Consider the following 27350-nt stretch of genomic DNA (forward strand, 5'->3'; position numbering starts at 1 on the left):
CTAATAAAAATCTTAAAGCAAAATTCTTTAAAAATGTCTTGTATATTCCTCCAATGAGGCCCTACTTAGAATTTTCAGAACCACAGCAAATAGTAAACAGGCCTTTCTCTGACGGATGTTTGCCCAATTCTCACCCTGTGCTAGGCCTTATCAAACTGGGAATTTTTCACACAACTTCCCAACTGGCCTGTGACCCCAACCTTCGATTCTCTGTCACTGTAATTATGGCCGCCGATGAAGCACCGACTGTGCAGTGGGAGCCATCACACTGAATACCCTTAAACTCCTTCAGGGCAATGTTTTATAGGTAAGAAAAGTGAGACTCGCTGGTGAATCCACACTGGAACCCAGCCTCATGTGATTCCAAACCCATCCTTTTCCACGGACAGCCTTAGGACAGACTGTCAAGGATGCCATAACACGTGCCACAAATACCTATTTGGGGTTTACTATGATAAACACTAAGAAACGAAGGGGAATAAGACAGACCTCCTGTTCCTCAATAATGACAATGACATAAAAATCATAACAATGGTAACAATCGTTAGTAATTAATTACAAGATTAACTAATCGTGGTTACATTTTTGATTACTTAATGGGCCAGGAACTGTGCTTCTGTCCTGCATTACTTCACTTGCTGCTCTTGATGATGTGCTATTCTTATCCCCATTTTCCAGATGCAGAGACTGGTTCAGAGAGTGAAGCAGGCTGCCTAAGGTCACCCAGCTAAGTGGTGACAATAGGCACTAGCTGGAGAGCCTGTGTTCTTAACCATTATGCTTGGTGAAGTGCTGGAACCCCTAGCAGTCTGCTATTTCTGGGCCAGATGTCAAGTGATTGAGGGACCTGAAACTCTAGGTCTTAGCTGCAGCCACTATCATGTGACCCTGGTCAGGTGACTGAGGCTCTCAAGGGCATAATTTCATCTATAAAACAGGTCTAATAATACCTACACCCAGCCTACTCCTTGAGGTTGAATGCTAAGAGGTAAAGATGTCATAATTAATGTGAAAGCTCTTTTGGGAAAACAGCAGCAGCAGCAGCAGCAGCAGCAAAGAACATTGTAAAACCATGAAGGATTATTTCTATTTAATGAGTAAAGGCCTTGAAAGCATTCATAATAAATCCATCCTCAAGAGCTCCCCCAACCTTGACCAAGCACCGCCTAATGTTTACTGAGGCATCATCTGATGGAGGGACACGGGCCTAAGTGGCATGGAGACCTGGGTTTGAATCTCCCTCTGGTCCAGACTGGCCATCTGTGACCTTGGAAAAGGCACTTTTCTGGGTCTCGGTTTTTCCTTCCTTCCTTCCTTCCTTCCTTCCTTCCTTCCTTCCTCCCTCCCTCCCTCCCTCCCTCTTTCTTTCTTTTCTTTTTCTTTCTTTCTCTTTCTTTTCTTTTCTTTTCTTTCTCTTTGAAGATTTTATTTATTTATTTGTCAGAGAGAGAGTGTGCACAAGCAGGGAGAGTGGCAGAGGGGGGAAAAGCAGGCTCCCTGCTGAGCAAGGAGCCTGATGTGGGACTCGATCCTAGGACCCTGGGATCATGACCTGAGCCAAACGCAGATGCTTAACGTACTCAGTCACCCAGGTGTCCCGGGTCTCGGTTTTCATCTGTGAAATGTGACAGATGTATAATCTATAAAGTACACGGCAAGCCTCTAAAAATATTTTCATTACTTTCATTCACCCTGAGATGGAGAGCTGACGTTCTGATGTTAATGGACATTCAGGTATAATCTAAGTATCATGGTATTTCTTGGAAGGTTCCAGGATACATAAGACAACTGTGGATCAAATCCTAGGTCTTCCATTTACCAGCTGTGGTGCTAAAACAATCTGTATCATCATCCTGGACTCTGCTTTCTTAACTGCAGTAATGCCTCTTGATCAGGTTACTATGTGAACAGGATGGGAAAAGCCTACAGTGTGCCTCCCCCAGTGTCTGGCCGACGGTGGGTGTTGATGACATGGGAGGAACCATCCCTCACCCTGAAGTGAGTCTCACTTCCCGAACTTCCCATACGTTCCTTCCTGAGAGGCTAGCTTCTCTCCCTGGGTCTTTATGTAAGTTATCTTCTGTGTCAAGAGTCCAGCACAACTGTGTTTATCATTTCGGCCTCCCCAGCTCAGAGGACTCTCCTGGAACATAGCCTGGGTACAGCCATCCCTGCGCTGCAGCCACATAGCCCAGCCCACGCTCTCCGGTCCACCTGGCTCCATCACTGTTCCAGGCCTCAAACTGCCTCTTTCAAGATCAAGGGTAAGTGTAACCTCCCAGGCAAGCTTGTCATTCACTCCGTCCTCAGCCTCTTGGGATGTCTGAGTTCCCAGCGTTACCTGATCTGTTGTTCAGCCAGACCCCAGCACCAGCCCTGGCACACGGTGCTCAGAGTCCAATGCTCAACGCATGTAGTAGAGTCTCCTGGAACAAGTCCTTTTTCCTTCCCTCGGGAAATACTGAGTATTGGCCACGTGCCAGGCACATAAAATACAATGAGCTATAACTAATAATAAAGCCATGTAATATGTGTCATAAATTATAGTACTGGCAGAGAGGGCGAAGTGATAAATTCTTTTATACTATCCTATACATACTTTGAAGCACTAATCACCCTTTAAAATTTTTAATTCCATTTGTTTTTAAAATTACAAAAATAATTCATACACTACTACAGAGGTGTATAAAGATAAAAATGATCGTTTCCTTTCCCTTTCTCCAATCCCCTCCTTGAAATAAGCAAAGTTAATAATGTGGTGTGTTACTAACCTCAACTAAGCTTTCTTTATGCTTAAAAAATACACAAACATACATACAATAGGGGGTCTTCTCCACTTTTCTCACCTTTAAAAAGCCAAATGGGATTTTTTTTAAAGATTATATTTATTTATTTATTGGAGAGAGAGAGTATGGGGGGTGGGGGGGCAGAGGGACAGAGGGGGAAGCAGGCTCCCCAGAGCAGAGAGCCCAATATGGGTTAGATCTCAGGACCCACAGATCATGACCTAAGCCGAAGGCAGATGCTTAACTGACTGAGCCACCCAGGCGCCCCACAAATGGGATATTAAATACAAGACTCCATGGCTTGCTTTTCCCCTACTGAATAAGGATCAAGAAACTGAATATAATGAACTCTAATTCATTATTTTAACTGTGATTGTATTCCACAGTAAACTCCACCATGAGTTGGAGAACTATCTCCCTGAGAGACTCTCATTGTGTTTGCTACCAAAACACAATGCTGCAATAAACATTTCTATCCATAAGTTCTTACATGCTGTCACTTTATCTCTGAAAAGACATATTCATTCACAAAAGCAGAATTGTTGGGGGGGGTAGGGTGCACACTTCAAATTTTAATTACTACTGCTATGTTTTCAAAGAGGCTGGTGGTAGCACTGCACAGACCCAACAGCAGTACCAACAGAAGAATGTATTTCTCTATAGCCTCGCTAGCACATAGCTGTTACTGTTCTTCTTAATTCTCGCCACAGGGGCATGAAAAACTGGACTATACAGTATCTCGCTGTATTTTATTGTCCGTTCACATTTCCTTTCCTGCCTGTTGTTTTCCATTGCTTCTCTTCTCTGGGTCAATCTGTAGGAAGACTTTCTGCAAAAGGGACAGCAATCTGTTGTAATATGTGTTGCAAATATTTTCTCCCATTTGTCTCCTCACTTGGTTTATGGTGTCCTTTGCCACATAGAACTTTTTACATTTTATGTCGTCAAACATACCAATCTTTACCCAAAAGACTTTTGGGATTTCTCCCTTGCTTATGTTCCCAAATCTTCTAGTATTTAGTTTTTTTTTTTTTTAAAGAACACTGAAAGCTTTAATTCAACTTAATATATCTCTTCATATAGCATGAGGAAGGGTTCTAATGCTAAATAAAGTTCCTGAGCCTTCTATTTGGTTTAGTTTTATTTTCTTTTGAGTATTTAAATACTTTACCCATTAGCAATGCATTTTATTTTCTAACCTCTGTATGAAAATATACTGCTTATTTAACACAGTGTCTTGTAGGCACCCACGTAGTATCTGATAAATAAACGAACACATGGACAAAACCTGGATGTAGCCAGTGAGGTTTCCCAAGAGATAACACCCGAGCAACACCCTGAAGAATGAAGAGTTGAGGCACCTGGGTGGCTCAGTCGCTTAGGTGTCTGCCTTCAGCTCAGGTCATGATCTCCGGGTCCTGGGATCGAGCTCCACGTCGGCTCCCTGCTCACTGGGGAATCTGCTTCTCCCTCTGCCTCTGTCCCTTGGTTATGAGCAAGTTATTTCACTTCCCTGGGCCTCTGTTTCTTCATCTGTTCCCACCACCACTCAGCACACACTTGTTAAGATTAAAAGCAACATCCATAAAGGCAGAAAGGCTTGCACACATTTTTTTTCTTTTAATTGCCTTTCTCCATGCCACTCGGGATGACTCATTCCTCTGATTTTTCAAGGTCATTTTGAATTTGGATTTGTTCTTTCAAACTTCTAGCCAAGCCTCTGCAAGAATCTGCTCCAGCCCCAAGGGTGTTATCTGGAAACTCAGCATGCAGACTCCCATTTCCGCAACAACTGACAAATCCATTAACTAACAGAGCCCCAAGACAAGATGCCCGCAGAGTTCCACAAGGCTATTACTCAGCATTTAAACGGCACTTGAGCATTGCTCCCCTATAGAAGGAGCAGCAATGCCCTCTCTTCTGGCTCCCTCACACAGGCCCCCTAACTGCCAGATAAAATCCACATCACACCTGGGTTTGCTCATGGCTCTCTGGGTAATGTTCATGCTTTGAGATCTGCACCCTAAGAAAAGCTAGGAAGGAAACAACCATTCCTCTCCTATTCCAGACTTCTACAGTTGACTGCCCACCATCCGAAGGGGCTGAGCTTTTTTATAAATAGGTGTAATTTAAAAATATGGCCCCATATTAAATGGCCCACGATTAAATCACAAGCTTTCATTAAGCACCTACCCTGGGGTAGAAAGGTTATGTAGGTCATTAGCTTTGCAGCCTTAGTCCTTCTGAACTTCAGGTTCTTGGTTTAAAAATTACGTGTTAATTCAAGATTAACTGAAAGCTCACGGGGTTCTTGTCCTGGTAAATGAGGTAGGCTAGGACAGGACCTGGCCACACAGGTATCTCTAGACGGGTGCTCTCCAGACTATTTTTGATCGACTATACTTGTCGGTAAAACATTTTAAAGTATACATTCTCAATATTTATTTTTTTAACCATTTATTTATATATTATTACTGTATGCTATATGCATATTCTACATACTAATATACTACTTGTATCAATCAATGGTTCTGACCTCAACTTCAGAGCTTCCAAAAACCTCTAAAATTACCTGAAAAATTCTGCCTTGCAGGTTTTTTATTAATTCCGAGAAGGTCTGTTGTTCTCCAATTATAAAGGAATCAATGACCCCAGAATGTTAAGGATCATGGAGGAAAGTCAGCTGAACCTGAAGACAAAGCTTCTTCTTTTTTTTTTTTTTTTAAAGATTTTTTATTTATTTATGTGACAGAGAGACAGCCAGCGAGAGAGGGAACACGAGCAGGGGGAGTGGGAGAAGAAGAAGCAGGCTCATAGCCGACGAGCCCGATGTGGGACTCGATCCCGGAACGCCGGGATCACGCCCTGAGCCGAAGGCAGACGCTTAACGACTGTGCTACCCAGGCGCCCCTGAAGACAAAGCTTCTTGCCCTCGACAGGTGCAGGGGCCAGAGAGTCTGAGGAAGGGCGACAGCACATGTGTAGAAAAGAGATCAAAACGTGCAAGCAGGCCTCTCTGGTTTTGGTGGCTGGAGAAAGGCATTTTTTTTTAAAGACTCATTTATTTATTTGAGAGGGAGAGGGAGTGCGAGCAGGGGGAGGAGCAGAGGGAGAAGGATAAGCAGACTCCACACTGAGCATGGAGCCTGACTTGGGCCTCCATCTCACGACCCTGAGATCACGACCTGAGCCGAAATCAAGAGTCAGATGCTCAACCGACTGAGCCACCCAGGTGCCGCTGAAAAAGGCATTCTTTATTGGAGGCCCCCTTAGGGTATACATAGTGCCTTGTAGGCTGCAAAAGAATCTTCATCTCCTTTCATGACCACTATTTTATCAAGAGATAAGGTAAGGATCACCATCTCTTTTTCACAGAGAAGGAAACTGAGGTCTTGAGAAACGAAAGGACTTGCTAAGGAACACCCAGCTGCCTGTAGCCCGAGCCGAGACCGCATCCCAGTGCTGCGGCCTGGGAGCTGCTGCTCTTTCAGAAGGCCTCCCCACCTCCTCACTGTGCAGGCGGCACAGACCACCCCCGAGCACTGCGACACTACAGGCGTCTCCACCGCAGGGCTCCTGGAAAAGGCATCACCCTGAGCATGGACAAGTAAGAGAACAAGGACGACAGAGCATACAAATGTGCCCAGTGCCACCTAAGTGTGCCGCGTGTGATCCAGAATCCAGCCAATGAAAAAGAGTTTAAGAACGAAATGTGGCTGATTAGCATTTTCTTCTTTTATCTGAATTTTCTAGTGCAAACATGTTAATATAAATTATACTTTTAGATGGAGAAAAACAAACATAAAATTCCATTAGAAGAAAGAAAGAAAAAAAGAAAAACAGCCCCAGGTGTTTCAGGGTGCAAGCCCCCTGCAATTCCCCATGAAGAAAAGAAGTTTGATCGGTTATCAGAGACATGGAAGATCTGAGAATATCCTGTTGTCTGTGCATGCAGGTGACAAACTGGCCACGCACAGGCATCCTCTATCAACCCCCAATCACTCTGTCTTACGGCAGTGATTATTTATGAAAAACACTTCAGAATCAATAACAACTTGCTTGATTTCCATACCTAAGCAGGGCGTCAGAAAAATCAATAAGTAGTTATCTTCCTGGCTAAAGAGTCAGCTGGAGAGTACTTCCAGTCCTAGAGATAGACACTTTAGAATTCATGTCTACATCCAAACCACAAGTGGAATTCAACACATGCATGACCGCTTTGTAGAGGTTATCCCAGAGCATGGTTGCCTTAAGATGGGGCCTTCTCTGAAAAGAGCTGTGGTGGGTTTGCATCACAGGAGATACTCCACATGGTCAGGGGAGCATGTGTGAGAGAGGCAGAATTTAAGCAAACCTAGGGAGAATACCATACACAGAAATAAAACTAAAGACCTGGTATTCCTCCAGACTCTGCTACAGTTTAACTGCAACGTCATTATACAGGAAACACAACCCTAGTTTGATGAGACATGAGCCATCCAAGAACGTGGTCAAAATGTAACTTCGAATGAGAGGCAGAAAGATAGAGGCTGACCGCAGAACCTTGGCTGTAATTGTCAAGGAGGGTCTGCTCAAGGCAGAAAGGTGGTCCATAAAGAAAAGTCACTAAACTGAATCTTTATGTAAACAGTAAAAAGGATTAGTTGGGAAGGACTGAAAACCACAGTGGTACCACACATCTGTGCCTTTAATTTGTGAGACTCAGTATATTTGGAAAAACAAGGGAAAGAAAGAGCAAGAACAATGTAAATAGCCAGCCCTGGGCCCTCCCAACCCACTCAATAAGGAGTCTATCTACATCTGGGAGTAGGAGGGATGGTACCATCTACCCTTTCCTCACCTGCTCACAGGGAGGAGCTTCTCCTTGAGCTAAGGGTGACTACCTGAAAGACTGTGTATGTATGTATGTATGTATGTATGTGTGTGTGTGTGTGTGTGTGTGTGTTTAGGGAGAGGCAGAGGGAGAAAGAGAATCTCAAGCAGACTCCCTGCTGAGTGGAGAGCCCAGAGGTTTTTTTTTAAGTAGGCTCCATGCCCAGTGTGGAGCCCAACATGGGGCTTGAACTCACAACCCTGAGGTCAAGACCTGAACTGAGATCAAGAGTTGGGTGCCTATGGGATGCCTGGGGTGGCTCAGTCGGTTAAGCATCTGCCTTCGGCTCAGGTCATGATCCCAGGGTCCTGGGATCGAGTCCTACGTGAGGCTCCTTGCTCAGTGGGGAGCCTGCTTCTCCTTCTCCCTGCTGCTCCCCCTGCTTGTGTTCTCTCTCTCTGACAAAGAAATAAAATCTAAAAAAAAAAAAGTTGGACACTTAACCAGCTGAGCCACCCAGGCAGCCCTCCCCTACATGCAGACTTCAAAACTTAACTTCAAAGTATGACTATAAGGTAAATACACTTAGTCTACAATAAACCATAAGTGCAAGAGTACAAAGGATCACTCCTTATCCTATCATTTAATCACCCACACACCTCTCCTGTACGTTGTTAATAGTTTTGACTGAATAAACAAAGTGCCTATTTTCTGTATTCAGGTATTTGTGATCCAAAACCTGAGCTGAGGACATATCTCTTTAAGTCACTTTCATATACTGTCATACATTATAAGTCCAACTCTGCTAAAACACCTCTAAGTCAAGAGTGTTTTGTCAGTCCCTTATAACTTAATAAATGAATTATTCATAATTTTTATAATTAAAGATCTGCAGTTAATAATTTGACAGAGTAACTTGTACCAGACTAATGTTCCTGTTTATAACAAATATGAATGATGGACAAAATACAAAAACACAACCACTTGAAGCCACTGTAGAGCAAACAAAAGCTGGCAGAAACAGGAGGGGATATCACCCTTTAAGGAAGAGAACCATACCAGAGAAGCCCATATTTAACTGGCTTTTCTCCTAAGGGCAGGCTTCAGTCCATGCTGGGCAAAGAGAACAGAACTCAAGCAGAAAGTGGCATTTTACTCAGCTGAGGTATCAGAGGTCAGAGTTTGGGATTGCTTCAGCAGCTGGAAATTGAGGGGGAAAACCCTAGAAAGAAGAAGTCACAGAAAAGGAATTCCAGTCCTTGGCTGACATGAACTACATATGCTTCAAGAAGCCCAGGAGAAAACAACATCTAAAGAGCTAAGCAGATTCCAGCAACTTCCCAATGCTGATGAGAGTTTGGAATTCAAATCCCAGAGAGTTAACATTAACAGAGCATGGTAAACACTCTGGGCTGAGAGCCCAGACGGTTCATGCTGTAAGAGTATGGATGATGTTGCAGCAGGACTAAGGGCTATATCCTGGGACTATAAGCAAAACTAAAATAAACTTACCTAAGACCAAGGTGATGGTCATCACCAAGAATCTGACCACATACTACAATAAAACACTTCACAGGAAGATAAAGGAACACCAAGTCTCTATGTCATACAATTCAAGTGTCTAACCATGCAAACAGAAATTATTAGACACGCAAAGAAACAGAAAAATGTAGCCAAAAATCAAGAGAGAAGAACCCAGTCAAAAGAAACAGAACCAGAGACAACCCAGATGTTGGACTTAAAAATAAATATTATAAATATGTTCAAGAATCTAAAGGAAAAGATGGATAAAATGGGTGAAGAGATGAAGAACTTCAGGAAAGACAGAAGTTTTAAAAAAGCACCAAACGGAAATTCAAGAACTAAAAAAATACAGTATCTGAAATAAAAATGAATTGGATGAGACTAACAGCAGACTGGATAGTGAAGGAGAATGAGCAGGAAACCTGAAAACAGGAAAGTAGAAATTATCCAAACTGAAGCACAAGGCAAACGTTTAAAGATTAAAAATAAAATCTCAATGGCCTGTGGGAAAATATCAAGCAGGCTAAGACAAATGTAACTCGAGTCCAAGAAAGAAAAAGTTCGAAAAAGAATGTAAGAATAAATAACTTGAAGACATATTGGCTAAAATTTTTCCAGTGTTGATTAAATGTTGGCAACTAGCCGTAATTATAATAACTACCACTAATGATTACTATATCCTAGTATCATATTAAATATTTTAAGTATGTTATTTCCAACTTTCACAACACGGGGGGTGGGGGGTAAAGCGAAGCAACTTACACACACCTGTGTGACAGTGGATGGAAGATGATGAATTAAGCTTGTTTTGAATTTCCCTCTGCTATTTCAGAAAGCCTCAAGTTGGGAAGATGAATGACGACTGACACCACAGTCAGGTACCCACACTACCTGTGTTATGCTTCACATCCATCCAATGAGGTGGAAACTATTTTTCCATTTTCAGAAATGAAGAAACAATGCTCAAAGTATTCTCTGACAAAGTGCTCCTAGCCACCAATCAGGGGCTAAGTCAGTATTTGATCCCAAATCTGTGTGACCTATTCCAGGATGTTACGAAGGCCGTGGGTAAGCATTTTAGTCTCTGTAGGGAATACACTGGTTTATGGGCTTCACTGCTCATTCATGCCGATTACAGGGGACCTGGTAACAGGAGTGAGGGTGGAAAAATACTGTGTGGCTAGTCAGTGCCAGTTCTGGTTTGTATGTATGTATGTATATATTATTTGTGAGATTTTATTTGTTTATTTGAGGGGAGGAGAGAGAGAGGGAGAGGGTACGCGAGCCTGCACATACAAGTTGGACGGAGGGGCCAAGGGAGAGGGACAAGCAAACTCCTCACTGAGCAGGGAGCCCAAGGAGGGGCTGGACCCCAGGATCCAGGGGACCAAGACCTGAGCCAAAGGCAGACGCTGAACCGACTGAGTCACCCAGACGCCCCCATCCGGTTTGTATTTAAAGTGAGAAAGCAGCTCCTCTTTAACAAACCCATCTAGCACCTTCATGCTACAGGATTGCTGCTTGTTTTATTTGATAGAGAGAGAGAGAAAGAGAGAGAGAGAGTGCACAAGCAAGGGGAGCATCAGGCAGAGAGACAGGGAGAAGCAGACTCCCCAGTGAGCAGAGAGCCTGACATGGGACTTGATCCCAGGACCCTGAGATCATGCCCTGAGCCGAAGGCAGATGCTTAACCGACTGAGCCACCCAGGCACCCCATGTAATTTATTATTTCTACAAAATCTGGACTATTATGGTAGAGGATGTGTTTTTATATTTACCTTTAACCAAGTATTTTTGTTCTTCATCTTGAGGCTTTAAAAGAAACCCAAGGTACTGGCTATGGAATGAGTATTCCCAATTTCATTTAAAATGACTTAATTTCTTGGGATGCCTGGGTAGCTCAGTGGGTTATGTCTGCCTTCAGCTCAGGTCATGAACCCAGGACCCTGGGATCAAGGCCCACATCAGGCATCAGGCTCCTTGCTCAGCAGGGAGCCTGCTTCTCTCTCTGCCTGCTGCTGCCCCCCTACCCCCCACTCGTGCTCCGACAAATAAATAAAATCTTAAAAAAAAAAAAGATTTAATTTCTCATGAAGAATGCTCCCATAAGATGCGTGCATACATCATAAAAAATTAACTCATTTTAAAGTTGAGAGCCCTCATTCCAGGCCAGGAAGATGAAGTGTGTGCACCTCCCCACACACACCCAGATAGCCTCTGATTTTAAGTAACAGAGTATTTCATCCAATGGCTTGAATATGAAAATTGGAACTTCTTAAACAGCCCGGAGTTACAAGATTACTCTAGAAAGAGACTTCAATTTTCTAAATGCAGTTTTAAAAATTCCTCCTGTTTTATCCCTTCACAATTTGAGGAGTAATAATCTGCTGGATAAGTATACTTCCTTTTAGAAAAAGCTTCCTTCCCTGACCATTTTGAAGGAACTCATTATTTCAATTTGTTTTCACCTCCTAAGGAGTAATGATGGACCCACACGAATGCAAAATGCCTTGCAGGCCGGAGTAATTTGTTTAGACTTTGCTTAAATCACTACCGCCACCAAAAGCTATTTACAATTTCAATCTAAAGCCTTCTACTTCTGAGGGCTTACAATTATTTCTTTACTAACAAGTTTATTTTAATTCAAAAAATTTTTCAAAAATCAGATGATAATCTGCAAACTTGGAAAAGAGCAAAAATATATAAAATTTCCTATACACAGACCAGGTGCTCTTTGTATACCTTTGGACATTTTTTGCTTCCACATCTTTCTATTAAAATTCTTATCTATTCTACCTCTTAACTATTCCAGTTAGGAAACATCTCCCCACTGAATACTATAGGATTAAAAATATCACTACCATGATACAATGGTAAGACAACAAACTTAATTTATCAATTCTGGTTACAATTCACTTCCTACTATACCTTAAAATTTGACAAAATGTTAACTAAAAAAGCTAAAATGAACTTACTTGGATATAAAGCCATTCACTTTCCTATCCACTCATGAATTTAGCACCTTACTTTTAAAATCTTAGATTTCGTCACACACTGAGAGCTATTTCTTAAAATAGATAAATTAACAAAATGAAAAACTGGGGCGAACATCACACATTAATTTTGCTTTAGAAAACACAAATGTTCTTATAAAACTACTCACTCCATAATTCTCAACCAAAAGGGGGAAGGCAAAGGGAACCTGCCTTTTTCCCTAATGTGAGAAGGTTATGGAACTGTTTGACAATCGTGCTCTATTTTGGAAATAAGACTTCCATATCATATGCTTGCAATCAAATTACATACCACTGTCATTTTTTTTTATTCACTAAAATTAAAGGATTTAAAGAGTCCCAACTTTCAGACTAACAATGTTATGTATTTCTAGGGGGCACCATGTGTTAATAATAAGCTAAAATGTATTCCAAATAGATCTTGGCATGAATTTTAAGGAAGCCACTATTTAATAATAACATCCATGTTGGATTTGTGAAAAAAAATTATCATAGAAAAAGACCTAGTAGCAGGAATATTTTAGGTCCTTACTCCCAAGGAAAAGTGTACGTGTATGTAATAATACATCTGTTCAAAAAGATTAACAAATGCAACCCAACTAAGTCACTGACAGAAAAACAAATTTGGTGCACCCATGCTTACTATAAATTACATGCCTCTTTCATTTTATAAAAGTACAGTATGTTTCACTTTGTTTTTTTAACAGCACTGACAAGCAGCGAGCTCCTCTTTCTCAAGAGACATACACTGACTTCCACTGAGCCTGGGATTTGCATGCACATGCCCATGTCTGCGAGGGCAGAAATCTTATGAACACCAGTCCCTTGTCTACTGCTCTGAGCCAGGGTCTCGTACAAAGCTCGAGGTGGCATGTCAGCAGGGCTGTAGGCAACTGAAGGCATGACTGGGGCTGTCAGAGTCGCTTCAGGGGTGGTTCAGGGTATCCTCACAAGAGGGTGGCTGGCTTCCTCCAAAACAAATGATGGAGGGGTGTAGAGACCCAGGTGGAAGCAATCTCTTTTATGAACTGGCCTTGGAAATCTCACGGTATTGCTTTCATCACATTGTGATCATTAGAGGAGGGCAGTGAGTCTGGCACACGCTCCAGGTGAAGAGAATTAGGCTCTATCTTTGGAAAGAAAAAGTGTCAAAGATTGCAACGTATTTTAAAACCTCTAGTGTTCAAGAAACTACTAGCTATTTTAAACATACATTAGAGGACAGAAAGATGGGGGAGGGGAGGAGAGAGGGAGGGAGGGACACACACACCAAGGCAAACTTTCTAAATGACAATATACTTCACAGATGAATAATGTCAATAACTTCAAAACTTAGAAACAACACGAGAAGGCTGAATAGCTTGGAAAATTTTCCCTTGATCCAAGCAGTTCACAGAATTCAGTTTTTTTTTTTTGTTTTTGAATGTCCTCATATGCAACTGGGGCAGTAAAAGAAAGAGAAAAATTCCCCAAGCCATTTTCAAACTAAAGGGCTTGGGGAGATAACTTGTCTTTCCAATAAAATTTGTTATTATTATACTGTGTTCTAATTCATACTGATAAAGCTTCTGTGTAATCATAATAAATACATTGTAATAGTAAGACCCTTCACCATTCTCAACCATCTTTCAAATCTTCTGGTGGGGGAGCACCTGGGTGGCTCAATGGGTTGTGTCAGGTCATGATCTCAGGGTCCTGGGATCCCCGCTCAGTGGGGACTCTGTTTGTCTTGCCCCTCCGTGTCCCCACTCACGTGTGTGTGCTCACTCTCTCTCTCTAATAAATAAATACAATGTTCAAATCATCTGGTGGGATAGGTGGTGGTGGGCTGGTTGGTCATTTCAAACCAGAAATACAGAAATCCTTCTTAAAACTTTAAAGGACATCAGATGGGTTTCGTGTCACTTAAGCACTGTGAGAAAACAAGAAAATTATGAAAACACAGTGGGAAACAGATACCAGGGTTCGGCCTCTGTGGCTTCTCTGGATGAGGCCAAAAGCCCTTGGACGGGAATAACCCGGATTCCACTGAGCATGTATCATGGAAAGATCGGCAACACCGCTGTTTTACTCATCTAGCTGTTTTTTAAGAATTAAATGTCACAGTGCTGCCCACACAAGCTGACCAGAAACTCAATGTGCTATACTCATTGGTGACAGCGGAAACCCTATCGGGTCCCAGCAGTCTGTGAGGTCTGAGCTTCTCCCTGCACTTCGAAGCCATGGGCACGATAACTACGGTGGCCCCCCTCTCCAGGAACCACCAAAGTCATCCCAGGATTACACTGCTGGGAAGTTACACTGAATCGATTCATTCATGAGTAGTCGTGATTAAACACTGGACAGCCATGTGCGGAGAGCTTCTCCGGGACCTACCTAGCCACCATGCAGCAATTCACTGCGTATCTGTGGAGCCCCTACTACACAGCAGGGAGAAGACAGGTACAGAGTAGCTGTGAACAGCAAAGCTCGAGTCCAGTTCCATTCCTGTTAGGCGTGGCACCCTGCAGACGTTTCCCTGGCTCTTGAAGCTTCAGCCTCACCATCTGTAACGTGGGGGTGATGGCAGACCTACCTCAGAGGCTTGCTCAGCTCAGCTTAGTACAATCAACACCCGATTAACGCCATATCCTCTGAGAGGTGTTCCACTTAGCAGCCTGTCAGACTGTATCAGATCCCTCTTTGGAAGCTTTCCAGTTTCTAAATTATAGATACTTTCTGGTTTGGTGATCTGAGGAACACCCATCTCTCCCACTGAACGGTAAAATTCATGAAGGCAGAGATTCTGATTTGTCTAATATACTCAACCGCCAGAACGGTGTCATGTAACAGGTGCTCGCTAAATACTTGTTGAACTAATAAACCATGGCGACAAATACATAATATATAAAAGATCAAAGCACAGTAACAGCCCTCATCAAGTGGGTCACAGGCCAGTGCAGCAGTTCTCCGTTTAAGCTGCACATCACCTGCAGAGTCATTTTATTATAATCCCAATACCTGGGCCTTACTCTGGAACAACTCTTGGCAGGTGGGGCTCAGGGACCCCTGTGCTCGTGTTTTAAGTGTTCTTAGGTGATTCTAATGAAAAGTCAGGGTTGACACTTGCTGGCCTAATGCCAGAGAGACCAGTCAACAGTTACAATACAATGGGATATACATTCTCATAGAGCAGCAAAATGATTTCCTGTGATGATGGACATGCCCTGGGTCTGCGCTGTCCAGTACTGTAGCTGCCAGTCACATGTGGCTATTGAGACTACGGAACCTGAACTTTAAATCTTACTGGATTTTAATTAATTTAAATTTAAAAAGCCATATGTAACTAGAAGCTACTCTATTAGATAGTAGAGACCCAAGGCAAAGTACACAGGAAAACCCCTAATTCAGCTAGGGGTGGGAGTGGTCAACGCTCAGCCAGCTGTGGCCCCCATCCACCAGACGAGAACAATCTCATGGAGGAAAAGGCAACCAAACTGCACACATTCCTTGAACTCTCCACCTTACGCACATGCAGGGACTATCTCTGCCTCCTGCCATGTCCAGGACAGCTGGACTTTTAAAGAACCTTTAAAGAACAAGATGCAGCACATCCCTTCCCAGTAAAAGAGCCTCTGTGTGAGCAGCTGAATGATGTGACTGTGGTCACTGCGGGACACGGAGGGGATGTGCCTTGAGCAAGGACACTGGGGCGGGGGGGTGGGGGGGTTACGGGAAGCCCGTAGCAGAGTAAATAAGGCAGCATCTCACAGCTGCAGAGGTCTCTCTTCTGTGGCTCATAAGCTGAGAGCCTCAAGCATAAACTATAACATTATGGAGAACTGACACTTACTCCTGAGGCAGATAATGGCTCATTAAGCTCTTTAGAAAATTGGGCTGGTCCAATGCTATCTGCAGAAGACTGAATTAATATAGAGAAGGAACCCATGCCACTGATCTAGAGGTCATTCTTCCCACATGTGAAGCACCTATCATGTGGCGGGAATTCTGTTAGATGGCCTTAAATATTGCCTTATTTATCCGTATGATACTCAGCAAATTAGATATTATTTTCTCATTTTACGGTGAGGCGATGTAAGAGTCATGGAAGTTAAGTAATTTACTTAACTTTAACAAGTAGTGATAACGTTAGTGATCTACACTACCTTTCTTTTTCATAAAAACTGTACTTTAATTCCATTAAATAGACATATTATTGCTTATTTTAAAAATCTCCATTTGTTTTTTGTTTTTCCAAAACAGATCTGGATGATCACAATCAATGCTTCAATAAACCTACTTGTATGTACATTTTATATATACTTTCATTGACGCATAATATACCTGCATCCACATAAAAAGTACATCAATCTTAAGTGTAGCATTTGAAGAATTATCGAAAAATGAACTTAACTATGTAATCATCCCCAAATCAAGAAACAGAACAAAATCAGCACCTCAGAAGATTCCACTCATGCCGCCTCCTAGTTATTTGCCCCGCCCACCTCCTCCCAAATTGCAAATACCTAAAAAGGGACTACCATATATTGGGAGGACATCGGAATGAGGCTTAGGTAGAAGTTATATATAGGCCAAGACTTCAACCATTGGAAATACTTAAACATTTAAAACATCACTACATAACTAGGCAATCATCTAATTATCTATCTTAATTAGAAGTTAGTGTGTTCTTGGATATAAAGAAATTACAGAGAGGTATCAAGGAACCAGGACACAGAATGGGTTAACAATCAGGCCCAAGGGCTTTGAAGAAGACAATTAGGTTTCCAGCTGATGGAGACTACTCATTCCCAGCTCTGATAAGGAGGGGAGGGCCATGAAGGATCTGATGGTCGAGTTTTTCCTTTTTCAATGTTCCTTTCAACTCCAAAATTTTATGACAATTATGAGTATGAATATAAATAAAATATAAAATTTATATAAAATATGAATGTATGGCATTTACTGAACTCCCCTGAGGTGATCGGCTCTTTATAGATATTAGCTCATTAACTCCCTTCAACAACACTGTAATACCACAGTGTTCTGCTTTACAGAGAAGATGGAGGTTCAAAAAACTGAAGTAACCAGCTTAAGGTCACATTGTTAGCAAGGGGCAGGGTGAGGGTACAAACCCACTGGTCCAACTTCAAAGCCTGTGCCCTTTCCACCGGACTTGCTGCCATCCCCTTGGGGGTCTGTTACAATACAGTAACTGAATTCTCAGACCTTATCTGTGGGTAAGTGAGCTGGTACCAGTAATGATAACAAAAGATGTGAGTCAGAGACCTTGAAACTCACTTTATATTTCCAAGCCACTCCTCTCCTTCCCTGGGGCGATGGAACCTACGCTTTCTTGTGGTTAGCCACTGTTGATCTTAACTAGGTTTACTTTTTATCCCCTGAAAACATACTTTTGTTGCCAAGATGACAAAGCCACCAGACCCAGCTAAAACATTCAGTGACACAGGTTACGGGCACACCCTCAGGAATAGACGCGGGCTGGCAGGTCCCTCCAGGTTTCAGTTCCACCTCACCCGTTCCCCTTCTCTCTCACCCCATGCCTGGCACCAATACTGATTCCCAAATGTGTAGACTTACACGGCAGAAGGAAAGATCCTTGTGTGCCTCACGCAGGCCATGGAGTTAGAGACTGACCAACTACACGACAGATGCTGAGTATCTCCTACGTCACTTGTGACAAAATTCCCCATAGCCCTGCTAAGTTTTTAAGTGTATACTAAAGTCCACTGCAACTCAGGTTCTTTAATCAGTTCACTGTGGAAACAGTAACTGGTGTAGACTGAGAAGAAACAGAAAAAAAGAGAAAAGCTAAATTTCTCTGACCTACTTACTTTTCCTTTGGTATCAAGTCTCCAATAAACACAGCATCTTACAGATAACAGAGAAAAACTGTAGACGTTATATATAATTCATGCTGTCTGCTTTGGTAAGTACTTACCTTGACCGGAATTATATATTGCTTTTACAGACTTCTTCACTTTTTGCAAGGCTGTTCTATCTTGGTCTAGAGCCTAAAAGAGAAAAAAACAGGGAGGGGGGAAAGATGTTGGAAAACTTGGCAAATTAAAACTCGTTTGTAATGGCATTTGTTTTGCTGAGTTACCACAGTGGTAGCAAGTGGACATATTTATGAACAGTGAACCAGTTCAGAGACTGGAAGTGCCCAGGATCTGAGGAGTCGTGTTTGGGGGGTAAATGCAGAGTCATCCCACAAAGCTCAGTGTTGGGTCAAACTGACAACATGGCAGTCAATTATCACCCCAAGCTCTGCACAGGAAAGAACACACGTGACACTTCAGATAGGGTAAGACTTGCTTCTCTCACTGGGAGAGGGTAGCACCCAGGAAGGGACATAGGCGAGCCTAAGACGTGAATGACCTATATTTACGAGAATCTGGGGGTAATTTCAGCCAGGAAGAAAACATTTGAAAGGGTGTAATAAGAGTGACCTGAGGGCTCCTTTTAGCATAAAAAGAATTATGACATAAGGCCAGTTATATTTTAAAATTCTGTTTACTGAAAAAGGACAGCACGGAAAATGCTACCATGATGCTGGTAATGCTTTTAAATGATTTCTCAGATGGAGAATAAACACATGTACATCAATTTACTTGTGCTACAAGTTGGGGGAGGACCAAGGGGACTGTCACTGTGGATTCTTCATCCAGGGGCTGGATATACAACTGTGCTCTGTGAAGACTGGGCACTTAGGATATGTACTCTTTTCATAAGGTGTTATTTCAATTTGAAATCAAATTTAAAAAGGATTGTATGCAATATAGATATACATATGGCATGCTGACCTGACTTCTTAGGATAACTTTAAACCCTGTTTCCCCGAGGGTCAATGATCCAGAGACTGGGAACCCCTGGATGGGGTGTCAAGATTTGGAGAGCACGAGCAGTAAGAGCAGTAATAATGAACTTATCTACATAAAATCTAAGACCATTCAATGTATACTCGCATCCATGACATACATCATCTACACCTCAAAACTTCAGAGGAGAAAACTGAAGGCCATCGAGGGTAAGTCCTATCCCTGAAGGTCGCATGCAGAGACGAAAGGGTAAATGCGTTGGCGGCAGGCAACGGTCACTCCCTTGTCCTGCAAGATGGTCTTTCCTGCCACTTTAAACCCGTGGCTCAACTGGCCGCTTGCCCTTTCCAGTTGTGGACCCACTGGCTGGCAGGGTGGGCACCTGACTCATGCTGGGCTCAGGCTCCTCACAGGACTTCTGGCTTTGGCAACAGGGATGGCAAGGTGCATGCAGGTCCTTTCTGGGGAGGAGGGCCTGGGGCCCGCCAGGGGTTCTGTCTCCAGCTATGTGGAACAATCTGGCCAGACGGAATGATAACCCGCACAGAGCACCAGACACAAGCGGCGGCGGCGGAGTCCCGCCTTCCGGCTGCATCAAGGCGCAGGTCACTGCTAACCTTCCTGCAGCCTGAGAACCCCGGACAACACGCTCCTCTCGCCGGGAGCTCCGTGAAGTGGGGATTCTATCACTTGCAACACAAGCCCAAATAACATGAGCATGAAAGCTTCCGGAGTACTTGCTGCGCGAGGCATAAGCTTCCTAGAGCAGACGTACCAAGTAGGTGAGATATAGATGCTTTCAGCATCTTCTCCCTTTGCGGGGCTTCTTTACGAAAACCCCATAAAGCAGCATCTACATTTTTACGATAGGGAAATGTGACAGACCTTCCATGAATATTTGTAGAAAGGGAGGGAGGGAGGGAAAGATTAAGGTGGCCGAAGTCAGAGAGCCCGAAGGGGCTAAAGTCACATCTCACACGAATGTCTATGGGATCTCAAATCTAAGGGGATGCTGAGGTGAAACCCCAGGTTTTCGGACTGCAAGTGTGAGGCGGTCTCCACCGCGCCCGTCGCTTATACTCATCCCACCTCCACACATCTGTCACAGCCACGGCCCACCTGCACTTCGGTTCAATATTTTCCTTTAAACCCATTCACAGCTTTTACATTGTCCGGAACTGTCCTAAATGGAAGACCAGGATCCTCGCCATTAACAGAAGATACCCTAAAAATCACTGTGTATCTCTCTCTCTCTATCTAAAATGCTCATCTGGTTAGTGCCTGCGACTGTCTCACAGAACACTGTGACGCTGCACGCCACACGCAAGGAAACAGTGTTTCACGAGACAGAGTCACGGGAGACAGCTTTTGAGTTACTGCAAAAAGCTGAGATTTGTACTTTAGAGAAAAGAGGGAAGAGAACTAATATTTTAATAAATGGTAGTAGGGTATAAAGGGTGCTGAGGTCTACAAGACTGCCTTTTGTAATTCTCACAAAAACCCTGTGACAGAGTACTATTATTAAATTTGTTTTATAGATGAGGCAAACAGAGGCTTAGAAAGTTCAGGTTGGCCAGGATGGCAGAGCAGGGCTCTGAACGCAGGTCCTGACACCAGAACCCTGACCTCCCCACTGCTACCTACTTCTGTATTCCTCGATGTCTGTGATGAACCGGATCTAAAAACAGAGCCTCATCTTAACAGGGGTGGGGACCATCCACCTGTTTTCAGAGACAAATCTAAGTGGAGAAATTAAAAGCCATTTAGGGTATTCGGAGCATTCAAGGAAAAGAAAGTAATGCAAATAAAGTGCAAATAAGCATTCGTTTAAGAGACTGAATCTAATGGGTTTCTCTTTTGATGAAATGCTTTTGTGGGAAGGACATTTAAAAAACAATCCCAATAATAGCTACCATTTATTTTTTTATATCCATATTCTTGCCATTTTTTTTTTCCCCTGATGAAAAACCCTGGGTTTTTGAGAAGTAAAACAGCTTGCTTGCCAAGTGACACACATCCAGGAAGAGCAGTGCCGGCCTCTGCTTTTTCAACCACACCGCTGACCACGGTAGCAAGAATGTGTGCCCGTGATCCCCCTGGATCTTACCACTGCTTCATTATTTTTGAGAAAGGAAAAGAAAAAAAAGATCTGCTGCTGGAAGAAAATAACCTATCTGTTCAGCTTTGGGGAATGATGACCACTTAAAGATGGATCTACTCAAAGAGAAATTAATGAGTGGGCTTTAATGTCCTTGTACAGTTAGAGTTAATGAGTCCAAATGAGCAAAGGGATGTGGACAATTCCAGCCGTAACACTTTATGAGCCCAGCTTTCTGCTCCCCCTCCCCCGCCCCGCTCCAGGAAAGTCTCAGAATTTATGTTGAATTTTTACCAACTCATCTATAAACTAACAGGGTGTAAAGTTCATGTACATACTTTGAAAGGTTATTAATAACATCCACGTTTGACAGCTACAGTCACAGCTAGGTCTGGGTAACACTTCTCTTTTCCCACTCCAGTGTTTGGCCACTGGCACAAAGAAGCCGACTGAAATGCACTTCTACAGGCCCCGAGTATAAGAGAAGCAGGGGACACTGTCGTTCAGTCAGACGTGTGTCCCCTCCAGAATAACTCATGTCTAAATGTGCTACAAACTAACAGGCAAGCAACACCTACAGTCACATCCTTTCAAATGTCCTATGCATAAAATTACGTAAAGGCTAAGAGAAAAGGGGCAGATAATATGGGCTATGAAAGTATTATACTTCCCAATGTTAATAGATGGACCTGCATTTCTAAGTATGCATTCGAAGTTGAACTCAACTCAAAAGGGTACATGGCGGGGGCGGGGGGGAGAGTGAGGATGAACTAACAATAAACGCATCCAGGAGAACATACTGATCTCTAAGAAGAGCACTTTCCCTATCCCCAATTCTGCAAGACCACAACCTGGCATTCCCTACATTACTAACGAGCAGGCCTTTAATGTAGAGACGGAGACTCTTCACTATTATTTCCCAGTCCTAACAAGTCCGGTCATCTGAACGGGCAGCGAAGGCACAGGCTGCTGCCCAGCTGAGAGAGACTGAGAGAAGCCATGCCGATGGAGGCCTTGCCTGAGAGCTGGCCACCAGAGGGATTCAGAAACATCATACAAACCGGACAGAAGGATGCAAAATTCCCCAAGAGTCTGAAGCCTCTCAGGGGAGGACACGGAACCTTTCATGCCCCTCCGGGATAGGTGGCATCCCTCGGTCATAGGAGAGCACAACAACACATGTTCTCAGAGATGCACAGGGATCCAGCCAGCCTCCTGCCAGCTCAGGGTCTGCACTAGCTGATCTCTTTGCCCGAACACTCTTCCTGTGGGTGGCTTTCTTCTTACACAGGCCTCAGATTAAACGCCCCTTCCTCCATGGGCCCCTCCATGGTCAACCTGTAGTGCCCGGCCCAGCCCGCCTGGTTACTCTCTACTGCACGTCACGCTGGCTTTTCCACAGCACCACCGCATCCTGAAATGATCCCATTCATGACTCCTTTTTCTTATTGTATTCCTCTCCCTGCATAAAAGCTTGATGAAGCTAGGGCCCCGTGTAACACATTCATGGCTGAATTCCCACTCCCAGCACCTAGCAAATGACAGATGCTCCAAAGTGCTTATGAAATTACAAATGCCTGAATGAATGAATTCCTCAGCACTCTCAGTTCCACAAAACAGGAAAGTATGCAACGTAAGACTTGCCTTCAAACTGGCTGAACAAAATAAAGTTTTGGACTCAGAGAAAGGCCTTCTGTAATCCTTCCCTCACTGGTTCTGAACAGCCCAAGTTTAAATGGCTGTATATGTGACATGTCTGAACATTAACGTAGGTGTAAGAGGAAGACCATTTGGTATCGATAGTGATGGTTTAACAGGAGAAACAGAACTTACACATTCCAGGTTAATTTTGTACCTTAAAATAGTTATTCTGGCAACTTTCTTAAAAAAGCATTTTATTGAAATATGATATACTTATGTTAAATGAGCAGCAGCAGCAGCCCTACTGTTATTATTCAGTAAGATTTTCTATTTCAGAATTATTTTCTAAGTCTATGGCACCTTCTTTTCAATATACGCCAGTGGGAAAAACTATTCATATATTTGGGTAAATGTGGTTTTTGAAAATAAGCATTAGTCTTCGGAGCTATACCCTATGCAGATAACTTAGAGAGAAAGGAACCAGTGGCTGTCAATAAAACAACAACACAGAATTTCTTAGAGATATGCTGAGGTGGACAGCCATCACACCTATCTTCCAGGGATGCTGAGCACTGAATGTACTATGTGTACCTGGAAGCGGCTAGCGCAAAGCCTTGCACACAGCAGGTGCTCAAAAACGGCCATCACTACCCTCCCCTCTGAAGGTACTTCTGAGAGACAAATTCCTGAAACATTTGGAGTGACAGCAAAACATCTTTGAAACAAGTACTCCTACTAGCAGACTGATTTCTCCAATGAAAAAAATTTTTATTTACTTGGGAAAAAATGGGGGGAGTGTTTCCATTTTATCACTTTTCAGTCGCGTTCAGAGAGGTAATTTGTCCCCTAATCACCAAGAAGCAAATGTTCTTCTTTTGTGTCATTCCTGGAACAGGGAAAGCAAGGGAAGGCTACTTTGGTCTAATTTTGGTTCATACCAGACTGCTTCAGCCTTCAGCTTATGAAGTGATCATGCTACCTTGCAGGGAGGAGGGAGGACTGGGGAGCCAAGTCCTCGGACTCCTGGAGAGACTGGATGCCTAATTAACATTGGCATAAGGCCTCTGAGGATGAAACAGAGATAGAAGTTCTTGAACAGGCTCACGGCCAAATCAATACATTCATTATTTATCTGTCGTAAGGCCCCATACACTAGAATGCGTAAGTGTATAATTATCATGTGAATCAGGAATAAGCCCAGAGAGTAATCCAGTGTGATAATGCAGAGCACGGGGAATAAAGGTGCCAGAAGAGAACAACGGAAAATTGCCATCAGCTCCAAAAAGAGGACGGATCGGGCAAACCATGCTAGTAAGTTTGCTCTGAGGATCACCCAACTTGGGCTTTTACAGCATCATTTACGCGCTCATCTAGTGACTGTGCCTGGCCCATCCTGAACACGACTCTGAGCCACGCACGGGTCAAGCGTGCCAACCAAATACTGCATCCACCTCACCTCCCTGGCTGCATGCCCCCTTCCTCACTGCCACCTGCCACCTGCCACAGCAAAACAACACTGACACAGCGCTTCGCTAGAATACACAGGTAGCCCGGCACAGTCCTCAATAAGACCGATGAAGAAAGCTATCCAAAAACTATTAATCCCTGCTGCCCTGGTTATCCACACCTTGTATCATTTTACTCTTTACCTTGGATTTTAGGTGTTTAGGTGCCTGTGTCTCTTCTCCTACCCAACCAACTAAAAGCTCTGTAAGGATAATACTTACACGTTTGTTTCTTTCTGTACATAAAAGATGCTCAGTTACAATTTGCTGAACTGAATGGAACACACACACATGAGGAGGAAGGATGAATGAAGGCCCTGTTCTTATAATAAAATCCAGATCCCTGCAAGGCCCTATGTGATCCAGCCCCGCTGCCCTCAGACTTCTGTTCCCACACTCTCTACTACTCATGTCTAGGCCACACGTGTGATCTTTCTGAACCCACCAAGCTAGTTCCCGCCTCCAAGCTTTGGCAACTACTAAAATTCTGTTCTCCAAGCTCTCCCCCAGATCTGAAGGGGCCTGGCCTGCTCCTTCTCTCTCCCTTTTCCCTTTTGGTGTTCAGCTCAAATGCTAGAAGCGCAGACCCAATTAACTTGAGGGGCAGATGTACGGGGTACCGAGAATCCCCCCGTGTGGCAGCTACACCACAGCAGCAGTTGGGAGAAGGTTCAATCAGGAAGCGTCAGCACAGAGCATCTGCAAGGGGCGGGGGGCGGGGGGTGGCAGCGGTATATATGAAAGGAAGAGGTAAAGATGTCACCCTTAGTTAGTTTCAAGATTAATATGAGTTGAATGAGGCTGCTACGCAAGGGGAAATGATCAACTTAAAATAAAATTCGATTTGCATAACTTAGCCAAAAAATGGAAAGTTGACATGTTGTCCACAGAGATTTTAACCTACTCATCTGTACTGTTTTAGACTATAAAAGGTGTCCTTAAGATTCAGATCCTCTGATATTCATACAGATTTCAATTAGAAACATTAATGTCCTCTACTCTACCTATGGCTGAAGGGTGGCGCAGGGTGAGATTTGACCCCTAAATGCTAAAGATCCCTATGCTATAAACGACTATGGATTTGGCCCAACTTGGTAAATTACTTCACAGTTCAGGTCTGCAGCAAACACTCAACGTATCACCTTTGGCGACATTTACTGAGCGATTCTAAGTATCTACTCCCTGCACGGAAACACCACCCACCTATCAACTTTCCGATCCAAAGAGAAGGTACTGCATAAAACTAACCCACCAAAGTCCACTTTACCGGGTATGCATAAATTACCCATCAGGTGTTTAAACATCTTTAGGGCAGGGACTGTGCCAGGCCCAGGGGAGGAGCTCAATAAGTATCAATCAAATTAATCTGCCTCTATATTAAAATCATCTAGAATTAAAAGTGTACAGAAAAGACCAATACTCACAAAACGCTACTATTTATTTCTCATGAGCTTTTGATTTTAAAAAACCTAAGTGTTTATTACAAACACTTGAAGGAAGTATCATCTTAACTAAGGTAAATACAGCAGCACTTAGTTTTCGCTCGGGTGATGCATATAGAAATATTCATTTTCTAATCTCCCTGGGGCACATCCTGTTTTGCAAAAGTCAGTCACATCTATGAAGTATGGGTGAAATCATTACATTTTCTTTGTGAAGAAGGCCAAAGACCTTGATGAAACACCCCCCGCCCCGATGAAAACCACTGAGTCTGCAAAGGCAACCTTCCAGAAGTCTAGCATGCGATGTAGACAGAGGAAGCTGAGCAGGCTGAAGGGCCTCCCCCTGCCCCCCCCCCGAGGCCCCTCCTCCTAGAGTTGGGACAAGCCAACCCAGAGATGGAAACAACTGCCCTCCGAGAGAAGGGAGAGCCTGGTCATTTTCATATTCTGCCTCCTGCACTGATGTCAGAATCCAGCAATGTGAACAAAGAAAGTGGAAGATCTCCTTCAAGACCCTTAAGGTCAGACCGGTTGTCTCATAGCAGCACAGCCATCACATCCATTCTGTGATGAGACCCTAACCCATCTTTAAGGATAAGCTTTTCTTCGTGAAGCTCCTTCTCTGCCCATAACACCAAGAGTTCTTGCTGGCCCCACACCATCTGGCACGAGTTACCACCAGGTAACTAGCATTTAACTACCGCTTATCAACAGGTCTAGGTGTTTATCGGTGGACTTGGAAGAAGCAGAGCCTAGTCGCGGAGCTGGGCACCATACCGAGGAGAAGTGCGACAGGATGGCTACGAGCCCAGGCACGGAGGCCAGGGAGCCCTCTCAAGTCACTTCCTGGCTGTGTGACCACGGTCGGGTTAGTCATCCTCCCCGACACTCGTGCCTTCCTCACATGACACCTGGCACACACAGGTGTTTCCTTCTTCTCTTCCTTTCCCTCCCTGTCCTCAGATTCTTGTATTCTCTCATTCCTGTCCCCGCTGTCCCCCATATTGATGATAATGATGATAAAAATACCACAACCATGTTTTATACACAATACCTTATTTAATCCTCACAGGAACCTTCAAGGAGGCTTCTATTACCCATACTTTATAGATAAGGAGACTGAAGCTCAGAACGGTTCCAGATCTCACAGCTGGTCAGAGACAGAGCCAAGATTCAAAACCGGGTTTTCTGGACCCTACAGCCTGAACTCGTAAGTGTCGTGTGTGCCAACCTTCCCATGTGACACAGTGAGGTCCACAGGACAGAGGAACCTTTAAAAAAATCAGCCAGGGGGCTCCTGGCTGGCTTAGTCGGTGGAGCATACGACTCTTGATCTTGGGGTTGTGGATTAAAGCCCCACCCTGTGTGTAGAGATTACTTAAAAATAATAAAAATCTTAAAAAAAAAAAAAAAAAACAACCAGCCAGGGATTCAGTAATCAGGCCACGAGGCAATTCTAAACCCTTTTCTTTCCCATTCCAGGAGTTCTCTGTGAAGGAGCCATAGAAGAACTGACTAGAGCGGTTTGCTGGAAAACCCAAGTAGCTCTTTAAGGAGGGGACAGGACAGAAAGCAAAGTGGGAAGAAGTCAGTGTGCAGCTGGCTGGGGCTGTGCCACCCCAGCAGGTCAGGCTTGAACTGCCCATCAACCTTACATGTCGGTGCACCTGCTAAGTATGGCGCTTGGCATTGTGGGTGTTAGTGAA

The 27350-nt window shown here is 43.6% G+C and overlaps 1 protein-coding gene across 5 annotated transcripts in view; it reads right to left on the bottom strand.

Moving 5' to 3' along the window:
- The window catches only part of ASAP1 (ArfGAP with SH3 domain, ankyrin repeat and PH domain 1), a 340245-nt gene that overhangs the window by 130917 nt on the left and 181978 nt on the right, over window positions 1–27350 (bottom strand). For 3 of the 5 annotated variants that reach the window (XM_026495401.4, XM_026495402.4, XM_026495403.4), the window contains exon 4: window positions 18079–18151. The exons of the other annotated variants lie outside the window; for them this stretch is intronic. In XM_026495401.4, the coding sequence (XP_026351186.1) occupies window positions 18079–18151 (73 nt within the window). The remainder of the gene's footprint in view (window positions 1–18078; window positions 18152–27350) is intronic. 5 annotated transcript variants of the gene reach the window in all.

The sequence above is a fragment of the Ursus arctos genome, unplaced genomic scaffold (assembly GCF_023065955.2).
Source record: "Ursus arctos isolate Adak ecotype North America unplaced genomic scaffold, UrsArc2.0 scaffold_6, whole genome shotgun sequence".
Taxonomy (NCBI): domain Eukaryota; kingdom Metazoa; phylum Chordata; class Mammalia; order Carnivora; family Ursidae; genus Ursus; species Ursus arctos.